The sequence below is a fragment of the Malurus melanocephalus genome, unplaced genomic scaffold, assembly GCF_030028575.1.
Source record: "Malurus melanocephalus ecotype Western Australia unplaced genomic scaffold, MMel_1.1 scaffold_236, whole genome shotgun sequence".
Taxonomy (NCBI): domain Eukaryota; kingdom Metazoa; phylum Chordata; class Aves; order Passeriformes; family Maluridae; genus Malurus; species Malurus melanocephalus.
Genome location: NW_026623468.1, coordinates 179,723 through 203,725, shown reverse-complemented (window position 1 = coordinate 203,725; position 24,003 = coordinate 179,723). Strand labels below are relative to the sequence as shown.

The 24,003-nt window shown below is 47.3% G+C and overlaps 1 protein-coding gene across 8 annotated transcripts in view; it reads right to left on the bottom strand.

Annotated features, from left to right (window-relative positions):
* The window catches only part of RASAL2 (RAS protein activator like 2), a 158,942-nt gene that overhangs the window by 3,045 nt on the left and 131,894 nt on the right, over window positions 1-24,003 (bottom strand). For 5 of the 8 annotated variants that reach the window (XM_057374942.1, XM_057374945.1, XM_057374939.1 and 2 more), the window contains 12 exons: window positions 23,205-23,358; window positions 21,562-21,660; window positions 20,247-20,801; window positions 18,298-18,442; window positions 15,481-15,625; window positions 14,394-14,630; window positions 13,525-13,726; window positions 11,062-11,261; window positions 8,959-9,817; window positions 5,536-5,670; window positions 4,278-4,480; window positions 3,753-3,840 (listed from right to left, as the gene is read on the bottom strand). In XM_057374942.1, coding sequence (XP_057230925.1) covers window positions 3,753-3,840; window positions 4,278-4,480; window positions 5,536-5,670; window positions 8,959-9,817; window positions 11,062-11,261; window positions 13,525-13,726; window positions 14,394-14,630; window positions 15,481-15,625; window positions 18,298-18,442; window positions 20,247-20,801; window positions 21,562-21,660; window positions 23,205-23,358 — 3,022 coding nt within the window. Of the gene's footprint in view, window positions 1-24; window positions 1,895-3,752; window positions 3,841-4,277; window positions 4,481-5,535; window positions 5,671-8,958; window positions 9,818-11,061; window positions 11,262-13,524; window positions 13,727-14,393; window positions 14,631-15,480; window positions 15,626-18,297; window positions 18,443-20,246; window positions 20,802-21,561; window positions 21,661-23,204; window positions 23,359-24,003 lie in introns of those variants that run through there. The other 3 variants (XM_057374943.1, XM_057374940.1, XM_057374941.1) reach the window with 2 other exon arrangements.

Sequence of the window (24,003 nt, the reverse complement as noted above, 5' to 3'; positions counted from 1 at the left end):
CTGCAAAGACAGCCCGCAAGGTCAGAGCTGCTGAACCCTGGCCAGTTCAGGGAGCATCCCGGGCCAGCTGGRGCCATCCAGCAGGCAGCTTGGGCCACAGGCAGCTGGGCCAGCGTTCCTGGAGAGATGGGCTGTCTGCCTCTTTCTGTTTTCGGGGTGCCACCGCCTCCTCTGCGGCCGGTCCGACCCTCCGGAACTTTGTGGGGACAATCCGAGTTACACTGGGCGTGGATGCTCCACCCAGCCAGGATTTTGGCACAGGGTGTCGGTGTTAATAACAGTGGTAGCCAATTTCAATATTATCTTTCAGAAGTATGTTAGAAAAAAAACAGAAACAGGCAGCAGAAAATAAAAGTGATGGGGGTTTCATCTGGCAGAGAAGAGTGCAAGTGGTATCTACCGACCATTGTCTCTGTGTTTTTGGATGGAGTGTGCTCAGAGTAAACTCATGGGATGCTTGAAATAAATAAATAAATACAATAAATAATAATAATAATAAAAGCGGATAACGGCAGCCTGCGGTGACGGTGCAACAGCAACACAGAGAAGCAGCAGCCAAAAGCTAACGCTAAGGGTTACTGGAGTGAGGGGAGGGGCACCGTGGGTGCATGGGGGGAGATGCCATCGACAGAACACAAAGAACAAACACGGAACACGCTGCTCCTAGACCCATTCCAGCTCGGGGGGCTCCCGGGCTCCACAGCCCACGTGCCCCGTGGAGTGTCCTTGCATGGAAGGTGGCAGCCTCCACTGGGAGCAGACAGCTCAGGGATGTGTGCTAAATTGCCAGAACCCACCACCAGACCCAGCCTGCCCACTGTGGCAAATCTGCACTGGGCTACTGCACCAGGGGGGCAAACAAGGAGTTGTCAGCACAATCAGAAATGTCAATTTTCATCTTTCCTAAAAAAWAATAATAATAATAATGCAGCTGCAGAGAGCAGCGCTGGAGACAGCAGGAAGGTAAGTGTGCTCTCCATACCACCAGCTGATTGGCTTTTGTTCTTTGAGAAGGGAAAATGTCTAATTTGCTTGACTGAAAGAAGATGCACGTAGGAACTCTTTCCAGTCCAGCCCATCGAGAAACAAAATGGAGGGAAAAATGATGCACAGAGGGCATAAACACTGAGGAACAGCTCAGACAMACTGCTCAGGAGACTCATGTGCTGCCACAGCCCCTTGGGATTCAGATCCCAGCACTAATCAGCACTAATCAGCAATGTTGGCTTTTCTCAGCGGGCTCCCCCAYAGGGGTGAGTGTTTGGGTGCAAAATCAAAGCAGAATTCAAAKCCTGCTTCTGTTACAGCCCCGAAGACACCAAGCTCTGTGTAAAGCAGAGGAGAGAAGGCACGAGGCACCAATTCTGCCTCAGCCCTCATCCCAATCCAGCTGACAGGAGCAGGGAGAACACGGAGCTGAGGAGTTGGAAGCCTCTCCTCCCATGCTGAAATGAGCCCTGCAGAACCCAACTGCCTCAGCAGAAATGTGCTCCTCAGCGAGGCAAAGCTCCTACTCCTCCAACTGTATTTCACCCAGAATATACAATTTTAAATGAAAATTTCCCTTCTGAAAAATTTCTGAAAAATATTTCCAAAGAGTTGAGAATGAAAGGCTGGGTGTTTTCTGGCACTGCTGAGCACTCACTGAGCCAGTCTGCAAAACAGCTGGAWATCCACATGTGGAAAACCAATCTTAAAAGCATGAGATGGTGAGTAGAGGCTGAAAGGAAAATTGGATGTACCAGGCATGTCTTTAGCGAGCTCAGGGCACAGGGAGCAGGAGGAGCTGGAATGGGTAGGAGGTCAGTGTGCTGGGCCAGGACTGGGTACTGCTCAGCTAGAGAACTGATTGGGTTTACTTGCCTGTTGGAATTATCTCATCCCCATTTATGACCTGTAATTTAACACAGCGGAGATGTCACTCGCAATAGCAACTGGGCCAGTTCTCTTTGCAGCTCCGCCGCTCCGAGGAGAGAGTTTGGCCAGACCTGTCCCTGCCCAGTGCCCAGAGCCAGGCTCCAGAGCCAGGAGAGCAGCTCAGGGCACCCCCTCAAACCACCCTGGGCTGCTGTCCCTGCCAACAGGATCCCAGGTCACTGCTGCTCCTGGCAGCCTTTCACTCTTCAGTCAGGTTCCAGCCCCACTCCACAAATCTCAACATAAAAAAAAGAGACTTTTCCTTTTCTAGCCACTGAAGGAATCATACACCAAATAAAATCTTCCAAGCACGACTTCAAGGGATTGCTACAGAGCCCAGCAGACACCTGGGCTCCCCTGGTGAGTCTGTTCTGAATCTTTCATCAGTTTCCTCCTCTGCTCAGGTACTCGAGGAAGGACAGTGACAACTGCACTTCCCCTATGCACTGCCTGACAGTGAAGCAGTTGAGATTTGCCCAAGAAAAAAGAGTCAAATTCAATCATTAATGCTGCTGGTTTTGTTCCTATTCTTTTGGCAGTTTCCASCACAGGTGATGGATGCTGCACCATTTGATGAAGTGTGATCAAGAACCACACCSCTCCAGCCCTGAGGGTTTGAAGGTCTCACAAGTCAGCAGTGGTCCCTTCTGCCAGCTGGTGACACTGGGATCAGACTGGTCCATGTTCCACCTTGCTAGCCCACAACCAACACCAAGGCTGAGAGCCTCCTGGCACGCACAAGTAACAGGCAAGTTTCTTACTCAGTCACAACCTCTCAAGTCCTCCCCTCCAAAGCACACTTTTCATGTTTTCTCAGTGCCCCTTCAGCTTCTTGAGGCCGATGAAAAATGCATCCACCTCTTTCAGACCCCAGGCTGCTGTCTGGCTGAGCTGCCATTCCATGTCTGTAACAGTGAGATGCCCTGACTGTGCCTATCTCCAAAAACCAGTTTTTTGCTGCTTTGTGTTTTCTCTACAGTTCCACATGAGTTCAAATATTCCTAGTACTCCAGTGCCATCTTTAACCATATTCAGCTGAGACTCCCACCACCACTCTTTGTGCAGGGAATAACTTGGGTTATTCCTAAAAATACTGTTAAAGAAAGTTTCCATTTGGAACTACTGAAAAGCCCAGAAGCAGGAAAGAGACCCTCCAAGTGCAATACCACAAATGTAACACGGCAGGCAGATACAAACCAGTCCCAGATTCTGTRGTGGGATCAGCACAGACACAGAGGGAAAGCTGGAATGACCCCACAGGATACACCCACATGCACTGCCCACTGGGCTCCCCTCCCCACAGCTGCCCCGSGTGACCAAGGCGGGAGCTGCAGGTTTGTGGGAAATGGGCATTTCCTCAGGACTGCTGGGGACGGCCAGTGGGGTGAAATGCCACACGTGACATTCCCAGGACAATGCTGGGTTGCAGCATTCTCTCTCCTGGACTCCCCTGTCCAAAGCCATGCTGTTGCTGGCACAGCTAAGATGCATGCACAAGGCAGCTCAACTATGCTGGGTGAGGCACAGCTACTCCCAGGTCCACACTCAGAATGACTTCTACACAATGCACTGCTATTCCTTTACCCCTTGGCATCTCACAAAGTAGCAAAGTTTTGGGGAAGTGATCAGTCCTGGGATTTGTTGCCAGGCTGCCCCAAAGCCCAGGTCAGACAATATTAATTAAAGCCCCCAGTTCTCTCCCAGAGGCAGTAAGTGACACGTGTGGCACCAAGGGCTGATACAGTTTGGGAGATAKAGAACAGTGCTGGGGCAGAAGAGAGGGCAGAGTAACGGGCTGTACACAAGTTCTGGGAGATCCCGAGCTCAGTACCTACCTGTGCATCAATAATTTTCTGCTTTGCGTCGATCACTGCTTGCATTTCAGCGTGATCCTTTTTCAGCTCCTCTTCAACAGCCATGAGTCTGATGAGCAAAGAGAGGGACAAATTAGGATGATTTAATACTATTCCTAGGTGTTTCAGTTACTCTGACCTGTTGGTTTGACTCCTCTGCTTCTCCTGGCTCTGCAAGAGAAGAATTCTGTTGCTCTCAGGAAAGTTTCTCTCCATCTGACACTCCCAGCTGCCCAACCTTGTTATTCTCAGAACGGACATTGCCAAAAATACAACTGCACTGAAAACTAATCACAAGTACAGATTCCAAACAAAAAACCCCAACCTTTAGTAAGTACAACAGAGACCTAAGTTTAAAATTCCTAAATATCATTAGGAATTCATTGTCCTGACAATCTCAGGCAAGTTTCCACACCTGTCTCCCCATTTCTTCAGCTCTAAGACAGGATGGAGAGAACACATGGACACTGCTTGTCCCACCCAGTCCCGAGCTGTCCAAAGCCTCACCTGCTGATGATGCTTTTCATCTGGCTGTCCTTCTCCTCCTGCTGCTTGCGCAGTCTCTCCTCACTGTCTTCCAGTCTGGTCTTGTACTCCAGCAGCAGTTTTTGCATCTGTTGTTCCTGCACCAGGAGCCGCCGCTCGTACTCCTCCAGCCGGCGGCTGGACACGCGCAGCCGCTCCTTCAGCTTGGCGATCTCCTGCTCGTACTGGGGGCCAGGGAGGTGGCAGGGAAACACATTCAAAGGAAAAAAAGAAGAGATCACACCACTGGAATGCTATGCTGCTCTTCAGGGCAGTGTTGGGGTGGTTTTTTTAATGAAAAATAAGTTGATGGAAGGAAATGGGAAGTAAACATGGGGGCAACCACAAACATGGAAGTGCATGGGTTCCCACTGGGCATCCAGCTGCCCCCACGCTGTGGGATACTCTGCAGCACAAACTGAGCAGGTAGAGGGCTCTGACATGGCTCCTCAGCCCTGACTGGTAACATCTTGCCTTACTCCAGACTCCAGCAGATCTCCAGCAGATCTCCAGCAGATGCTGCTAACAGTGCTCAGCTGCAGAAATCGCCTGGGCTGCCCAAACTTACAAACCAGACTCGTGTGGGACCCAAATAACTCAGAACCTAATTAATCAGGGCATGAAACCACTGGGGARGTCAGGGCAAACCAGTCACTGCAAACCAGAGTGTGTCAGGTTACTTTGCTGAGTTTTTGTTCTTCTTGTCTCTGTGAGCAATCATTTCTGCTATAGTACCATGAATCTCAAGATATCCCTTTGTTTCGGGTTCATTCACCTTTCCTAACAATTCTGTGTTTCTGCTGCTTTGCCCACTAAATGTTCTCCTCCTTACTCCCTGCCTTCTCAAAATACCAAACCTCTTACACAACCAACCCCGTCCCCACAGCAACATATGGATGTTACCGTATTTGGAAAAATGGGATCTACTCCTGAAAAAACGTACACTTTAAAAAACAGATCATGAAGGTTTCTGTGCAGCTCAGAAACCCTGCAGCACATAGGTGACAGGCATTTACCTCAGGGGAAGGCCAAAAAAAAATGTGACTGCAACCACCAATGAAGGCTGAGCTGAAGCCCTGCATGTCCTAAGYCATGCTCAGTCAGGTTAACAATCCTGATTTACTCTTTTTTGTGGGGTTAATGTTCACTATAACCAATATAACCTGTGTGTGATGTGTGATGCTGTGAGAGCAGGGCCTGACAGCCCCTCTGAACTCACTGTGGGGTACACAAGACTCACCTTCTCAGCATGCTTGACTTCATCCAGGCTCTGAGTGGTGTCCTTCTTTGTGTCCTCRTACTGCCCATTGTTGAACACCCACGCAGCCGTCCTCTCCACTGGTGACAGCGTGGCTGAGTCCACTGGTGACTGCACCTGGGGCAGACACAGCTGTGAGCATTGTCCAGAGAGATACACAGAAACCAGCTCTGAAATGCAGTTCACTTAGAGGAGAAAGATACCCATGAAGCTGTCAGCCTCAAAGCTGTCACCCCTAAAATGTCCCCTGCAGGGATATTCCATTCTCCCGTGACTTTGCACCTACAGCATCTACCTGAATCCCTCTAAAACCAATGGACTTCAGAAATTTTTCCTTCGCCTCCAAGTGAGCTTCTCTCTGGAAAAGTTGTTGTTTCCCAAACCTGTTTATATCCACCTGTCCCTTTGCCACACTGTCAGCAAGGCTTTCTCACCCTGCCACATCCTGCTCAGAGAAAACAGTGGCAAAGCTCTGCTCACAGCCTGCTCAGGTGAGACAGAGTGGGTTCCCTGCAGTGCTGAGGAGCTGAACTTGGGAGCAGCTTCCTCAGCCAGGCTGGGACAGATTGCAGAGCAGTGTGGGCTGCACAGTCTGGATGTGGGATGTAGAGGGAAATTTGACACAATCATGGCAGTGCTGACAGGTTTGGATGCTCCATTGCAGCACATCCACCCTGCCAGGGCCAGCTGTGCTGACCTGGAGAACTGTCCAACCTTTTTGGAGGCTCTCTCTCCTCTTTAAGGGAATCCAAAAAGKGAGCCAAGAAAAGAAACAAGGAACTCTCCGCCTGGCTGGGGAAAACACGGCTTGCTACAAATTCCAAGCAATTTTCATGGACAAAGACAAGTCTATAAGCGAAGGAATTAGCATAATTATCCCTGAAAGAGCAACACTGTCTTATGTTTTTGAGAAATGCAAAAGATCAACTTCTCCCCAGCTGCAGCTTCTTTTTGTGCCCAGGCAGCTCTTCAGCTCCCTGCCTGGCCCAGTGGTGCACCCGAGTGCACTGTGCTCCATGGCTGAGGGTTCTGAACCCCCCACCTCAGCCAGGAGCTCTCCATGGGGGAGGAACAGCTTCTTTAGGAGTCAGGGATCACGTCACCCTTCTGCTGTGTTTCTCCTGCTCAGGGGACAGGCCTGGTGGGCGCTGGATCTGCTCACACAGCTCAGCTKTCCTGAGCAGCCATGGACACTCCAGCACTGGAAGAAGCCTCAGCAAAAATGTGAAGGCGAAGAAAATGCATAGGAATTAGGCTAAATTCCTGAAGTCTTCACAGAAAGAAAGCTAACAGCCCCTTAGGTGTAGTATGACAGCCTGGCAAAGCTCCTTAATTCAGATTTTTTTGATGGCATTTGCTGTCAGAGCAAGGGAAATCATAGACCGTGTGTGGCTGTAAATCACTGGAGAAATCAGGAGCTGCAAGGGATGAGCAGTGTCAGCATCCACTGGAGCTGTGGAGGACTCAGACAGCAGGAAGGTGACCATAAAGTGCATCCCCAGCCCTGCACCAGACTGATGAGCAGCAGCAAACCTGGCCAAACAACCTTCCAAGTGCAAGGCAGAGTATTTCCAGCAGCCAGATTCTGGAAGCTGCCAAAGACCAAACGGATGGCAAGTCACACCCGCAAATGGGATACAAGTTATTGTCTAATAAAGGGCAAAAAAAGAATCAGCTTGCTAGGATCAGGATCACACATTAATTCCCCTCTTTGCCTCTCTTCCAGAGGAACACACTGACATTTCTGTTCCCACCTACCTCCTAAATGGAAATGGAAGGCAAAAAGTGACCTCTCCCAGCAAACAAAGGGCCCAGCTCTATATTCAGAAACAAATGGGACTTGCAGAGAACAGTCTAATAATTATAACGCCCACAAAACATGCCTAGAGAGAACATGCCCAGAAAGAACATGCCCAACTTCTCTTTTCTCTTTCTCTTTTTTCAAATAAGAACAGAATTCCACAACAAGATTTGCAATTAAAAGGACGCAATGGAATTTGCCTTGAAAAAAATGCTGGCCACTTGATTTGGCACCATTTGAGATGCTGTTCATGGGTGTGGGGAAGGGGAGAACAAACTGATTTCTCTGAATAAAGCAGAAGCAAGTACTCTAATGAATCCAGTGGAAACAATTAGTATAAAAAGTACAGTGGGAAAAAAGTGGGTGCACATCCCCTTCACATTTAYCCTTGTTACTGGCCTAAAATGTCCTTCCAGCACCACACAAGGCCTGGTTGTGCTCCAYAAACACCCTTTACCTATCCATGCCCCTGTGCCCCAATGTAAAACACTCTGCAAGAGGACACAAACACACAAACTTCAAATAATACATAATTACTTTCTTGGGTATTACTARCTTGGCATACTAAGCTTTGCTTTGTGATGCAGTATTTCTGGTCTTGTACTTCAATGAACTCGAGGTGTCAAAGTAGTTTTGAAGCCCTGATTGCTCCTGGGTTCCCAGGCATCACCCASATTTTCCTGTAACAATCAGTTTGCCCAGAAAGCTCCATTGTCAGGGAACACCAGGAAAACCCTGGGCAGAGCAGATTTGTTCTGCCAGCTTCACCTCATAACCAAAAGCCCTCCCCCTGCAAAACCTCCAAATATCAAATCATGTTTTCTACCCTCACTGTGGTGCCAAGCATTGAAACACTCTCTTTCTCTTTAAAATTGTAATAATTTAGGAGAATATTTTCTTACACAGCAAATCACAACAGGATTACTATCACTTTTTTTCAAAAGATAAAGGAACATTGGCTTTTTGACAGGAAAACATTGATTTATAGCTGCCTATGAACAACTGATAAAGGACATTAGGAGCTGGTAGATATAAGCACTCCTTTCCAGAAAAAATTTGCATTATTCATTGTTTGGGATGATTAATGAAAAAGCAGCACGTATTTGAGGACCAGCAAGAGATTGCTTCATCACAGTGAAATATGGATTTCTCCACACTTTAGGCAACTGTTCTTATTTGTTATTTTGGCAGCRGTTATTCTGTGATGTTTTATCTTTGTTCATTTCCCCGTTTCGAGGTAGCTCTGCTTTTAAATTAGCACCACAGGGCAAACGCAGTCTCACGTGGTGATCTGAGCTACCATTTGGAACAAAGCTGCTCCCGTTTTTTTTCTTTGTATTCAGGRAAATTTTCCAGTTCTGTTTCTTTCAGCAGGTTTGCTGCTACCTTAGTAAATAGAAAACAGGAGTTTTTTTTAAAATTCAGTACAAAAGCATCCCAGTGTCACAGATAAGGTGGCTCGCCAAGCTTGCGAGGGTGACAAGCACAGCTACTGGCCACTGGCCTAAGTGCTGCTGCTCTTGATTGGGCTCCACTCCAAGGTCAAGAAAGCTTTGGAGGCCAAGGAGCAATGAGCTGAAGGTCTGCAGACAGGATTTCCTTACCTGCTGCGTCTGCTGCCGCTGAATCGCCCGCACCTTGGGGACRGGGCTCTCCCTGGAGGAGGAGGACTGGTGCCGCGAGCGGTTCCCGTTGGGGACGGTCTCCATGCCCATGGCTCCCGAGGCTCCCGACACGCTGCCCGTGCTGCGCAGGGAAGGGCTGTGCGTCAGGCTGTGCAGAGTCTTGGCCCTGGTGCCCAGGGCCTGGTCCATCTTGCGGATCTGCGCCTGGCTGCTGCTGTTCTGGCGGGGCAGCACCACCGGCACGTGCTTGTCGCTGCCCGCGGGGCGCCGCGCCGAGTCCTCGCTCTGCGAGCTGCGCTTGGCAGAGTCCTCCAGGCTGCTGTTGCTGCGCCCGCTGGGCTTGAAATCCTCGCTGTTGCTGCGGCTCCGGGAGCTGGCAGTGCTCAGGTTCTCCGGGCTGGAGTCCACGGAGGCCTTGGCCGTGGGGGGGCTRGGGTTGTTGAGCTGGTAAACGGGGTTCTGGAATGACAGGGGCCGGAGGCTGCCCTGCTGGTTCCAYGCCGGGTGCAGCGGCCTCCGGACCTGGGGAGCGCTCTGAGGGGTGCTCTGGGTGTCCCACAGCTGTTTGATGTTGGCCACCTGGGTGATGGAGAGCTGGCTGCCCGCCAGGCGCAAAGGCACGTCGTGCATCATGGAAGCRGTGTCACTGTGAGCTGTGTGAGGGTCCTGCAGGTCCATGAGAGAGATGCTGCGTCCATTGGGCAAGACACTTACCTTCTCATCCTTATCTGAGCAAGTCATGCTCTGGGTAGATGCCTGCTGAACCAGCAGTAAGGTCTTGCCCCTAAAATGTCCATCTACATTTTCCTGGGTTGGAGATTTCAGCTTATTTATGTCACTGTAGAGTGGAAAGGAATTTGGTTAATTTTTGAGCAGCCGAGACCCCAAGAGATCTGTCCCAGAGAAGTCTTTCTACCTCACTTAACCTCCCCCCACTGAAAGCTTCAAGGAGCCAGACTTCCTTTTATGAGCTCTTTGTGTGCAAGTCAGAACAMAATCTTCCTTAATTACCACTTATCTTGGAGGTTTGTGTTTGATTCAAGCAGTCCTTCATCTTTTTTTTTTTTTTTCACAGATGAAATCTAAACCATTCCCACTAAATCCTCCCCCCTTAATCACTCCTGACTCTAGCAAGACTTCAGATGCCATTTAACCCTTCACCATTATGTAACAAGAAATGGGACAAAAGGAAACAGCCTCAAGTTGAGCCAGGGAAGGTCTAAATTGGGTATTAKGAAAAATTTCTTCACCCAAAGGGTTGTCAACACTGGCTCAGGCTGCCCAGGCACTGGTGGAGTCACCATCCTGGAAGGATTTAAAAGGTGTGGAGATGTGGCACATGGGGAGTGGTTTAGTGGAGGTCTTGGCAGTGCTGGGCCAATGGTTGGACTTGACATTCTTAGAGGGCTTTTCCAACCTTAATGATTCTATGACTCTGCACTGTGGAGGCCTGAAAATGCAGCAGCAGTTGGTGAAGGCTCCTGCAGAGCTGTGGTAAGCTCAGAGGGCAGAGAAATCCACACGGCAAAATTGGCCCTTCTACCCGACAGCAGAGGTACCACTGCGGGCCCGCAGCAGCCGAGCCCTTTGGCAGCTCTGCRTGTCACAGCTCCACATTAACAGCTGTGACACTGGGAGAAATGCTGCATTACACACAGGAGGGACGATTTTTGCTGTTCCACAGGTAACAAGTTTCACCCACAGCTCAGTTTTTCCATTAGCAGCCTGATAGCCAGAAGGAAACACTTCAGCTGACTCAGGCTGGCAGTAAATCACAGAACTGGTTTTTTATCAGCTCAAGCACTGACTCCCAGAGATGTAGTTGAGTCCTGGGTAAGTCCAAATTCCAGGTCCCCAGTGCCACCTTGTGTACCCTTTACTGGGATGGGGTGTTCCCTGTGAGAGGGGCTCCAGCTCCCCATTCCACAGCGGGGCCGGGCAGCCAGCTCAGGTGATGACACCCTCAACCCCTGGAATAACAGCAGGGTTTGGGCTGCAAGGGGACCTYGAAGATCATCCAGTTCAACCTCCTGACACCTTTAACAACCCCACAGCTGCCCYTGAGCTCTGGCTGGGACGTACCCATCCGTAGGGTCCTCAGTTATCTTCTGAAGTCCCGAGGAGAGACTTCCAGCAACATTTGGGCTGGAGCTGTGCTCCGTGAAACGCTTCAGCTGCTGCTGCGTGGGTGTAGGGCTGGTCATGGATTTTGCAATATCCGCAAGAATACGAGGAAGAGGCCCCAGTTTTGCCACAGTTGCCTGTAGRAAGGAATTTTCACCCTAATTGGATACAAGCACCACGACATCCGGCGGGTTTTTGTTTGGGAACGATGCACAGAGGGATGGAGTGGAAGGAAGGAGGGTGGGTGGTTGTGTGCGGGTGTGCCAGGATCGCAATGCAGTGTTATGGAGCAGCGCAACGACGGCGACCAGATGGATGGAGGAGACGAAACGGGGTGCAGCAGACATTGAGGAAAGAAAAGGAAATAGAAAAGAAATTAGGATTGACCCCCAAAAATAAAAACCATGCTCAATAAAACAAAACTACTGCCATTCCAATGCAAAACTATCATGCAAAGCACACTGAGTCCCGGGTGGGTGAGGTCAAAGTGAAAACTGATCTGATCATTGAAGGGCATTCAAAGGCTACAGATCCAGCCGGTGGGGGGAACTTTCCAGGCAAAGGTGTCATGTGGTAAAGGAAATGCATGCCAACAGATGAGGGGGATCATGAGAGGGTTGCAGGGGTTGAGGGTTATGRGGAAAGGGAAGGTTTTCATTCAATAAGCCTTTCATTTTTGGTATCCTACACGGATGCCATCTCCTTTCACACCGTTACAGTTAAGTCATTCTTCCCTAACCAAACATGAAAAAAAATAACTGCATGAGAGCATCAATGACTGTCATCCCAATATCACCCCACCAGCATGGGATGAAGTGTGTGGCTCCAATTACAGCTTAGCTCAGTGCTGGCCAGGCTGAGGGTAAGAGCAACTGGCCTTCTGCAAGGAAGGCAGCTCCTCCAGGCCCTGGCTTCTCACCCCTGCGGGCAGATCAGCTACAAGGCATCTCCAGGCTCCTGGGACTGCAGGAAGAAGGTGAAGGTGCTGTGGATTTAGTGAAAAAATAAAATTCTTCTACAAAACCAATGTTCTTCTCAAAGATTCCCTTATCYTCCCCATAAGCAGGTGTTCAGCCAGTTTGGCTCCAGGGAAAGGTCTCTTTACAGACACTTCCTACAGCACTTCTTCCGTGGCTATTAAAATCTCTGAGGTGGCTCCTCTCATTTATTTCCCAGTCATTGCCTACAGGAAAGCCATAATGCATGTGACTTTAGCCCTTAATTCTCTTTTTAGGAAACCACTGCACCAGCTCTGAAGGGCCTACTAGGACAGATCCATACATTTAACCTACAGAAAGGGCAATGCAATTCCATACGTTGGGAATGCACACCATGTACACGGATGAGATAAATTGAAAAACAAGATCATAACTTGTTACCAAACTAAGATTAATGTATAGATTGTCCTTTTGAGTCAAGGACATTTCAATTTACTCTGATGCAACAAATTCAGCTTTTTTTTCTCTTTTAAATAATGTACTGTGAAAAAATAGATACCCAACAAATAACTACTTTGGCAAACTCTAATGCAATAAAAATTGAGTGCATTGTTATTCACCTTACAGATCCAGTTTCAAAAGGAAGAATAATATACATGGAATATGGACAAGATAATGCACTTCTAAAAACTGAAGCACAGAACAGTTCCAAGCACTTAAAAAAAAAAAAAAAAAGATTCATAGCTCAGCTTTTCCGGGCCTTATCACCTACCTTTGCTATCAAGATTTTAATGATTTTGGTTCCTGCAAACCCACATAGCTAAGGAAGAGCACAGTTCTGCCYTTCCTCCTTCTGTAGCTAAATGGATTGGGATCAGAACAGGACCTGAACACTGCAATGAGCTCAGCACGGTGCACAGCAGAAAGCATCTTGCTTTGCCCCAGGATGACCCTCGGAGTGGATCCAGCTTTTTACATGGCATCCCTTGCATGCCAAAACCAAAGACTACGGAAATGAGACCATCTCAGCAGGCTTTGGATCAGGTTGTTGATGAGAACAGTTCTGCAGGGCCAACTAATTTCTTCATCTGAGCTGGGGGAGGGCYTGGTGTTGAGCACAGCACCTCCCTTAGCACCAAAAGAGCATTGMAAAATTATGTTTTTCTGTTCAAACGCCCTCCCTTTACTCCAGCTCACTCTTGAGAAAGGATTGGGTGGCCAGGGAATTCCAGGTCTACTTTCAAACAGAGCCTTCGGCACTTGACCTTCCTAAAGGCTCTGCAAAGTGTTTGCACTGCTGCTGAAAGCACTTCACACGCCCCACTGCGGGCCTGGATCCAAAATCATGGAAGGAGCTGCTGTGAAATACCACTGTCAAACATTCCCCTCCAAAGCTCTTGGCTTCCCTTGACATTCCCTGGTGTTTACTGTTGCTATGGCACCATCCCCAGATTCACCCTGCCGGGCCTCCCAAGAGCTTTACCTTATCAAGTTGGGACACAACTTCCCAMAGGAGGGAATGCAGCACAGAGAGCTCTTTGCCCAGGTCGATGTAGCCGTCATATCCAGGCATGTTGGAGATGGTTTCTGGGTTAGAGAGCTCCCTCAAAAAACGCTGCATTCCTCCCCACTCATGCTCCAAAAATTCATTCATGAAGGTCATGTACTCTTCCTTAATACCAAACCTGCAGGAAAGGGAGGTGGGGGGAAACCCAGTCAATAACCTCCACACAAAATACAAACTACAAGTGCTTACAGATAATTACTTAAACACTTTACTTTAGATCTGCCTTTCTGAAGATTTGGAGTATTTTCAAAAAAAAACCCCATTCAAAATCTGAAGATTTTTAAGTCTTGGAGGAATAAACCCACATGGACAATTTAAGAGATTCACTGCTTTGTTGTACTTATTTAAATACTACTACTTCACTCTTTATATTACAAATTATATCTCTCCCCTTCCTCCCACAGATACTYTTTCTCTCCTCCTGTGCAGGAGACGTGCCATGCCCTTTGTATTGTTCAGGTGGGAATTCTGGATGGAGAGAGCAGGAAAATCATGATCCTTGGTGAGAACAGCATGTTGAAACAGCATATGCACTACCATGCTAGTGCATGACTCTTCTTGGTCCTGTGYGCCCTGCACAGAATTCAACACAGCTCCAATCTGCAGGTCAGAAGGAGAATTTATCTGAGGTGTCTGGGGGGAGCAGTGTTCACATCTAAGTGAGGAGTTTCCTCCTTTCCAAAAGCTGGCTTGAGYTTGCCAGAGAATCAGCTGCCTGTGAGCACAACTAAGGATCARGGCTCTCCTTGCMCTCCACAGATTTCAGTTTTGCTGGCATCACCTACTTGGCAAAATTGGCGAGGTTCTGGATGACTTTAGCAATGAGGGTGAGAGTWCGAGAGGTCTGGTCATCAGGATACTCCTGCATGAGGTTGAAGAGGCTTGGAGACATGATGGCAGGGCACAGGAAGCGCAGGAACAGAGAGGCACTGATCAGACGTTCACTGATGTCCTGCTTGCCCCTGTTCTGGCACTGCTGCTTCCAAGCTGCAAACACCTCCTTCAGCTCACGAGGGAATACACTGAAAAGCGAAAAAACCCCAGAAATAAACGCGCACTGGCAATGAGATGCAACAAGTTGAACTGGTGATCAGTCACCTGAAATACTTATCTGTGAGAAAACATCATCAGCTCTTTCTTTACCTCCCCTTTYCCTCTCTTTGTCTCTAGGCTATGTAATGTCATTAGGCATCTATTCATAGATCCCCATTTAATCTGGTGGCACTTAAGTAGTCTTTAAAGCACCCCTTGTTCATATGTGYTAAGTGAAGCCATTTCCAGACACGCTGATTTACAAGCTAAGAACTACTTATCCATTGCTACCCTGGAGCAAACAGGGTGYTGGAATACTGAAAACAAACCCAGCCAAACTGAACTCATCTCCATATCTGACAGTTTTACCTCGCTTGTTAAGCTCTCAATTCTGTGCCTGTGCCTCATGCCCAAGCAGAAAGGCCCCTCTTCTTCCACTGCTATTTGGAAGCAGAGATTAATAGAAATCTCTCTGCCAATGCTTTYCCCCTGTGATTTCCTGTTCAATTCCACATATCTGAAGAGTCTAAAAGTTTTCTGGACACATCAAAACTTGCAGCTTTTTGTGCCAAGTCCAAGCTAAGCTGTTATCTTCTCACTTTATTTCCTCAGTAGTGTGAGGTGTTCCCTTGGCAGAGGATTTGGGGTGGGCTGGGTCCCCTCAGYCTGGGCACAAATTCCACCTGCAGCCTGGAGTCACAGGCAGGAAGGCAGTGAGGAAAGGGAATGAAGGGARGATGGAGGGGTCTGTGCTCCTTCACTGCTGCTCTCTCACCCTCAGAGGAGGAATGGGATGCTGTGAGCAAACAGGGACAAGGGCAGGGATGGAAGATGCCTTACCAGTAGGAATTGATAATTTTGCAGAAGACCAGTTCACAACACATTTTCAGGTTGCACTGATGATCTGCTAATTCACTCTGTGAGCACCTGCTGGGATCTGCTTCACAGTTTTCATCTGACTCATACACGGCCTTGATAAACTCCCCTGGAAAAAGGGAAGAGGATGAGAAACCAGGTTAGTTACAGGAAAAGCCTACTTGACACACCTTTAAATCCTGCTTAAGTCTTTCCCTAGCAACTGCCTGTCCTGCTCTGTCCTGCTCCTGGCTGTCTGCAGTCCAGCCTCCAGACACCAGACGTTGGGGACATTGGGGACACGACTCCTGCCAGCCCCTTCCCAGCAGAGCACAGGCAGGGCTCTGATGTGCAGCCTTGGGTGCCCTCACTGTCCCCAAGCACAGGTGCAGTAACAGGATGGCTTTGCTTAATAAGGCAGGCATTTCACTTAGGGTGAATCCTAGAGAGGAGGATTTGACTTGGTATTCAAACTGTGTTATCAACTATGGAATTATCCACAGTCTTAGGAATGAAGCTGTGTGCTATTTGTCTTCATAATTTCCCCAGGAAATGCACTTGGCAATGATATTTATTTATATTATTTCTAAATCTGCCTTTTTTTTTAGTTTTAAAAAGTGTCATCTTGCTCTTGAATAAGAGTAATACCAAGCACTAGCTGCTAATTTTCTCAGCCTCCTGTACAGACACCTTACAGCRTTTTTATGGCCTGCATCTTTCAAGCTTCTTGGCATTTCTGTCACCCTTCCCTTTCAGCACCACAACAGAAACTGCTCACATCCAAACCACATGAAGTTGCCTTTGTCTGACAGACTGGAATGAACTACTCACTGGTCTCCCTCCTCTGTATGCAGGCATTCCGAGTGATTTTTAAACTGTTGGGTGTTCACAAGGAAAAACTCTTTATTCATTGGTTTAATGATTCAGTGTCTTTCAAGTTCATCTCCTCAGATGATCTCGCTGGCTCTGAGCTAACACAAGGCTTGTTTGTACAAAAGGGGTTTGTTTTTAGCCCTTTGCTTTCCTGAAACCTTTTAAATACCTCCCAGCCCCTCCCCAGATCTCAGCTTGGTGGTGTTGCAAGCAAAGCAGGCACCACATTTTCTTATTTTTTTTTAATGGGGTCTAAAACATTTCTGAGGGCATCTAGCTCTCTCATTTGCAGAACTGTTGGCAGCAATTTCGTTGAGCCAATTCTGTTTTAACTCTCGTTTACTGGCTATTTTTTATCCTTACTTGAAAATGACTCTTTGTGGCCCATAAATGCCTGCTATAATCAGATATAAGGCACCTTTACAGATGTGTTGGATTACTAACACCAAGCACAATGCCATTAATCCTTTCAATGAACAGGGCAGCTGAGTAAAATGACATTTAAAACCTGACATCTAAAGAATGAGATGGGGATATTGTCATGAGCAACATTGCCTGGAGCTATAGACAAGCTGGACAAGCTTAGGGGCATTTTCCATCTCTCCTGYCTATGATTTACCATCTTATCACTCAGCACTAAATGATGTATTAGAAGTCATTAATGTTAAAATATTTCATGCAATTAGTGCACATTAAGGAGCTTGCAGTCAGCTGTAATGGAGTGGTCCCCCAGCTGATGTCCAGCCTGCTGGGAAGCAGAGCACAAAGTACCAGGCTGCTCGTTTCTCCRGACCAGGTGAGAGCCTACAACTGTGACTTACACTCAGTGGTTCCACCCAGGAGAATAAGACTACCAGAACAGGCTGATTACAGTGCAGAAATGGCCAAGCTGGATATAATCACAGGGCTGACTACACTGACCCTTGGAGCACTAATTTAGCCTGCTATCTCCTTGATGCCTTGCCAGCGTCTGGGATTGCTGAGGACAAGCAAGACTGCTGGGAAAGCAACCTGCTTGGCTTTTTTTTTCTTTTTGTGAAAGGATGTGGTGTGGGACTTGGCTTTGGCCTGATCTTGTTTCTCTTGTATCAATTTCCAAAGCTTTCTCCATCCCAGAAACAACAGGGGGTGGGTGGTTCATTGTGGAATGGTGGATAAGGAGGATTGTGCAGAGCTGATAAAAGCTGACTGTGGTGTGTCTGCGGAAGACAGTGAGCCTGGGTTTGGTCCCYTTTACTGCTCTCCTTGTGGGGACAGGAATTCCCAAGGCAGTGGCTTATGACTAGAGGAGAACCTTTTGGTGGTGAGGGGGAGAATATCAAAATTATCAGAATCTACCCTGGCACGTAACTGTGGGCATGAAGACCCCATGGCAGGGATGGAGTAGGAGATCACAGGATGGCTGGGCAGTTTTAAAGATTCAGTGAACAATGAACACTGGGGATAAACACAGGCAAGAGGCTCCCCAGACAGGAGGTATATTGATCTTCTGCCCTGAGATGTTTGGCAGCCTGGCAGCCTCACTCCCTGGCCCTGTCTCTCTAAGGACTATGGGTCAAAATCCCTTTTTAAAGCCTGTTTGTAYATCAGATGGAACAACTACCATTGCTCACAAAGAAACTGCAGTGTTACACCTCTTCATCACACTGGAGACACAAAAGACAGTTACCAGAAAACCAGAACATGGTAATACAAACTTGAAGAGGGACTCAGCTACATCAAATTAAGCTTGTCTTGGGTGCTACTCCTGAAGGCACCAAAGGGCACTCTCCTCCATGTGGAGGAAGGGCATCAAGAGCAGCAGTGTGCTATCTGTGTATGAGACACCTGGGCTGAGTGCTGAGGCAGATCCTTCCCATCCTCCACTCCCAGCTGCACACACAGGTCAGGCTCAGCCCTTGCCATGCTGGCAGACAGGGAGTTTCTTACCCAGTGCATCCTGGAGGTACTTCTGCCCTACCAGCTTGAGGTATTCCTCTATAGCTTTGGTAGCGAGTGTATTCTCCCTGAAGATCAAGACATCRTGTTCTGCACAACGGTCTACTTCAGCCATCACCAGATCAGTCAAGAAGTCCTGAGGAAAAAGGTCAAATGGCAAAGGTGATTTTAACCAGCTCCGTTGTGCCAGGCTAATTGCAGAAACCAAGAAGGAGGGAATATTTCAGGATTACTGAAATAATTGCTTAGCCTGAGACAAGGTGTGCAGCTGTTATCTGAAGTAAGGGTCAAGGAAATAGCCAGGGCTCCTCTTGGGTTTATTATACTTACTAAATGATTTAGATCCCAAATTATAAAGGGCAAAACAAAAGTCTCTAAAAGCAAACATTTACAGCCATGATTGGGTTTCAGTTTAGGTTGGGAACAGAACCCCTCATCAGTCTGTTCATCAGTGGTTTTGCTTGCTGAAAGAAACTATTATATTCATGCTATTATATTCATGCTATTATATTCATCTTTTTATAAGGAATATTCCATACAAACTTGGATTTAAAAATCCAAATTGAAAGTGAGGCACAAGTTATTACACCTTGATGATATTTAAATAAGAAGAATGGCTTAATAAATTAAATTCACAAACCAAAAGTGGTTTGGGATTTGAGAAAAAATAAGTCAACATACTTGCTGGTTATCTATATGGCTTAACTTGAACTGTTTTCAATTCTCCGGGCAGGAACAATCAGCAAGCCTTGATACAGAGAATAACCTCTTGATATAGGCTCTAATTCTACAGTAATACTTATTTCCTGAAGTGATAACTTTGTGTAAGTCAATGACATTTAGTACTCTTGGTTTTCAGTCCATTATTGCTGTTTCTTTTCAACAAATCCAAGAAAATTCTTTCCACCTGGCACAAACTGGGAGCATCCAGCTGCATCCCCATCAGCAGAAGATGAACTGGAAATGTACCCTCTTAGGTGCTTTGGGGACTTTATGTCAGCCTGAGCCACCTGCTGCTTCCTGTGAATAGAGGTTCAAAACTTCACACACCAGGAACACCAAGTTATAACACTAATTTATCCACTTGCTGCAGCTGGCATTGCAGCAATCCAGAGCTTGTTTTCCAGCAGGATTTCAACACAATCTTAGCTGCCAGCTTCTCTCATCAGGTAACTTGTTAAGGAATGAGTTCCTGTCACACACACTGTCACAGAAYACCAGCCATCCCAAGATGTTTTCCAGGGGCACATGATTATGCAAAAGGACCATTTCTGCAGTGAGGCTGCCCCTTGGGTGTTGCTTACAGCCATCCTTTCACATCTCTGTCCCTGTGCCTTGTACACTGTGGTGCTTTGTTTGCTCTAGCTGGTTTCACTGGAAGGAGCAGCCTACAGTGTGGCACCACTCACACAGCACCTGCAGGCAGCAGCCAGCCAGACCAATGTGTGCTAATGCTTCCCWGAACTCCCCAGGAGCTGCAGGATACTCTCCCACAATCCATTGGAAGAAGTCAGTGTGCACCCAGAAGTCCTAACAGCATCCTTAGGGCAGGTGGGATCACCATTAACTGGGTATAGATCCCCCAAATGGCTGTTCAAACGCTGACCAAATCAATACCGGCATTGATCAGCTGACTCAGCGCTGACTCAGCACTGCTCACTGTATCACAGACTTATTTATAGAAGCAATTCTCCAGTTTATCAACCTCTTGTTTACTTATCTCTTAACCTACATCCTGATTCTAAAAATGCAAGAAAGRTTCCTGAACACTCAAGCGTAGGCACTGATTTCTCAGAATAATGTGAAATTAAAGAGTGCTCCTGCTTACACTTTGTACACAGCATCTTCTGCTGTTGCTCACGGTCATGGGCCCCCCAGCTTCCACCTGAAATCACCTATCAATAGYCAGAATCACTCCAACAGCAGCCACCAGTGCTTACCTTGGCTCTCCCAGTGCTCTGAAGAATGTGCACCAAAGCAGAAGCCATCTCTTCCTTGCTCTTGACACTGATCACAGGTTCCAGCACGGAGCACAGCAGGGCGTAGTTGCTGGTAACATACTCCCCAAATTCTTTGTACTGCTCCATGGGCAAGATGGTGATGGTCTGGTAACGGGATTTGATGCGAATGGAAGGTCCCCCTGATTTGCCTTTGTTGGCTGTAGGGGTGCTCACCGGGTACCATTTCTCCACAAAGTGGCGGCCGCTCACACTGGCCGTGGGAATGTTGACCAGGCCYACGTAATTATTCTTGTCCTTTTTCTTTTTCTTCTCCACATCCTTGTAGATGTGAACTGTGACGCTCTCAATCTGGGGGAGGCTGTAGAACTCAAAGTGCTCCCCCCAGAAAATGTTATCTGCTTTTGCTTTGCTGGTGGTGCGGGCAAAGAGAGTGTCATCAAGGCACACCTCACAGAAGTATTTCTTCTTGGGGGTCAGGTCCTTGGCTTCTATGATCCAGAGGCGAAGCACATTTTCAGCTCGACGGCAATTGTCCTGTGCASAAAGAAGAAAGAGATCAGTTTTGATTCAAAATCCCTAAAAATTGGATATTTCACCTTTCAAAGCAGCAACAAAGGGCTGCCTTTTGTGTCCGAGGTAAGGACAGAGTCAGATTTGTGCATCAGATAGTCTGATCCAGACAGAATCAAAATTTCTAGAAAATTGGASATTTTCTAAAACTGAGACAAAGGGCTGTCTTTTGCATGTCAAGAGCGGGCACTAGAACATTTTTCTTCTTCAAAAGCTGTATTTGAAATGCTTTAGAAAACAAACACTCTGCTCAAGAGTCTCTCCCAGGCTGGTGAGGAGCTCCCAGAGCAATGTTAGCCTCTCCCTGGCAGACAGCATGGCAGCTATGGTGTGACTTATCAGATACTCCTAGCTGATCTTGATTCCCCTTTTTATTCTGGCTCCTATTTGTCTGATGTTGTTTTTTTGGGGTTTCCCACCCAAGCCCAGCTGTGGCCCTACAGTGAAACACGACCCTTACAATGCTGTGCCCCAGGTGCACCATCCCAAGCTGGTTCTGGGGCAGGGATCAGGAAGCACTCTGGTGTGTGTTTACTCATTAAAGCTTTGACCTACTGCACTCCCTGCAAAAGCACATGGCAGCTTTAGACACACGGATGAGCGGACGGCTCCCCAGACTAAATTAATTGAGGATGCATCTGTGGGAAGCCCTGGTACACTGGACTAAAATCCAATCATACCACCTCCATTCCCCCACTAATCTTATTTCCGCAGTTTCTGTTACCTTCATCGGCTGCGAGAGTCTGCGTATGTTTTCCATCCACCAGTCCCTYTCTGCTGCAGAGGAACAACTGAAGCATTTACTGCCTTTGGAGTAGGTTACCTGGAAAGAATAAATGACAGGCTGAGTTCAGGCAAGCYTAGGAGACATGTAAGAGGCTGCAAAAAGCAAGGAGGAAGATAAACAATGCTTGAGTAACAAAGCAAATATGAAAAAGGCAGGAGCTTAGAAGGCAGAAAGGATAAAAGGCCCACAAAATGCAGAGAGCAAAAAAAAAGTCAGTTTGAGATTATTAAAACTAAAGAAATGAAAGAATTTATATAAAACTAAGAGCACCAGAGGCTCCTCTTAAAGGCTTTTAAACAAAGCTTTAATCAACCAGTRATCTATTTTTTCTAAACAGTTGTTAATTGATCCGTGGCTATTAAAGCTTGCTGTTTTYCCCGTTAGGGCCCAGGGGCAGATGATTTGGTTACTAACAGTGTAAACACAGACCCAAATGACAGTGCACTAACGTAAGGCAAAACACACCAGACACGATGACTTCAGTAAATACAAAATATTTCCAGGGGTCCATACAGACAGCAACAGCCTAAACAAACTGAGGGAGCTGTGCTCTGCTCCAGCCCTGACAGCTCAGCTTTCCCACACCAGGGAACCACCTCGGTTTCTTCCCCTCTTACGTGGCCTGACAAGCCTCATTTACTCTTTCCATTCATTTGTGCACACAATTACAAAGCAGTTTGAGACAACAGCCCAGAGATAAATTGTTGCCAGTGTTTTCCACCCAACTCTCCAAGCCTAAGCAAGCTGCAAAGCGCTTCCAACCAGAAGAATGAGGCTGAAGCAAACAGGAACAGCTCCTGGATGCATCCCGAGGGACCAGAGCCTGATATGCTGGTTTACTGCCAGAATTTTCCAGGTTGTAAACAGATCTTTGTTCCAGAAGTTTAGACACATCTGACTAACCCAGCTGAACACAGAGTCACCCGCCCCTGCCATGACAGGTGACATGGCCTCAGCTGCATCCAAATACTCAGGGCTCCATTGCTGGAGCTGTGATGGCAGCACTGTGCTCACCCCCTTGGTTTCTGCCTGTTCCTGGAGCAGAGCTGGGAGCCACAGCCTCTGCTGGAACAGCAAAGGGATCTTTGGATCCTGCCACACAGTGTGACAGACGTGTCCACAGCCACTGAAGCTTCTCCTCTGGCAACTGGAGAGTAGCTGAACTAATGGAAGGGGGCTCTGACTGGAAATCTCATTTCTCAGTTACAGTAATTTTTCTAAATTTAATTTCAGGTGAATTTGGACAGGGTGAACACACAGCTAATGTACATACTGTTGCATGGCCATTGTACTGTGTGTATCAACCACACATTTACACACACACTACAAATGCTTAGATATTTATCAAACTGAAGAGATTTTTCAATTAGAAGACCTGGTAATTGAAAAAGATTTCTCTCTGTTGAGTGATTGATGCCGTTGGCCTGAAGGACTTTGAAAGTCACATATTGGCCCAACAGCCCCCACCCAAAGCTCAGCAGGGCAGTGGCTGCTGCTCTGTTTTCCCATTCCCAGTGGTGGAGCAGCGTTCCACAAGGGYTCAGGGGGATGGCAGCTGCCAGTTTGGAGCCTGTCCCTACCTCAAAGCAGAAGTCTCGTCCAAGGATGCTGTTGTGGAGTGGTTTGACAAAGACTGCCTCTTCTGCCGCAAAATCCAGAGTCTCGATGGCGCTGGCTTGGTTCAGTAAAGACTCATGGGAACGCGACTCCTTCAGCTTGGGCAGCTCACGTGGTCTGTAGGACAAGGAGGAAAGGAAATGTCTTTTTTTTTCTCACAATTACCAAAAGAGCTGGCAAGATCCCAGATAAAGCTGCAGCTTTGTCGGTGCTTATTCAGAACAACTTCTACAATTAGTCTGTGAACCTTATGAAAATAACATTAGGCCAGTAACCCCAGACTCCCAAGGGAATATCCAGCTCCGTACGCCTAGGAAGTCCATTCCCACTGACCTAGAAATTATAGCTGCCAAGTTGTCAGTGAAGGAACAACAGCAAAAAATTCAGAACCAACTGCTGAAATTWAAAAAAAAGCCCATAGGTAGCTTTGGATACAATACTGAAGGTACTTATTACTAGCTAGATTATTAGACAAACGTTGCGTATTAGCAGCAAAAAGCACACAGATCCYTAAATCTGTAACCAATACAGAATGAGGATTACTCATTAGAGCAGATGACTCTTCACAATACATTTTATTTTTACCATACAAAGCCTTTACACTAAAGTCAAATACACAAATTCCTTCCCATTGCATGATGCTCAAATGAGTAATTTTGCACTTTTTTCTTCAGCTGATTCTTCCAGCTTGAACTTCCAATTTTTTTGGATACCTTCTTTCTCTTTTAACTTCTCACTAACACCTACTGCTTCACCTTTCTG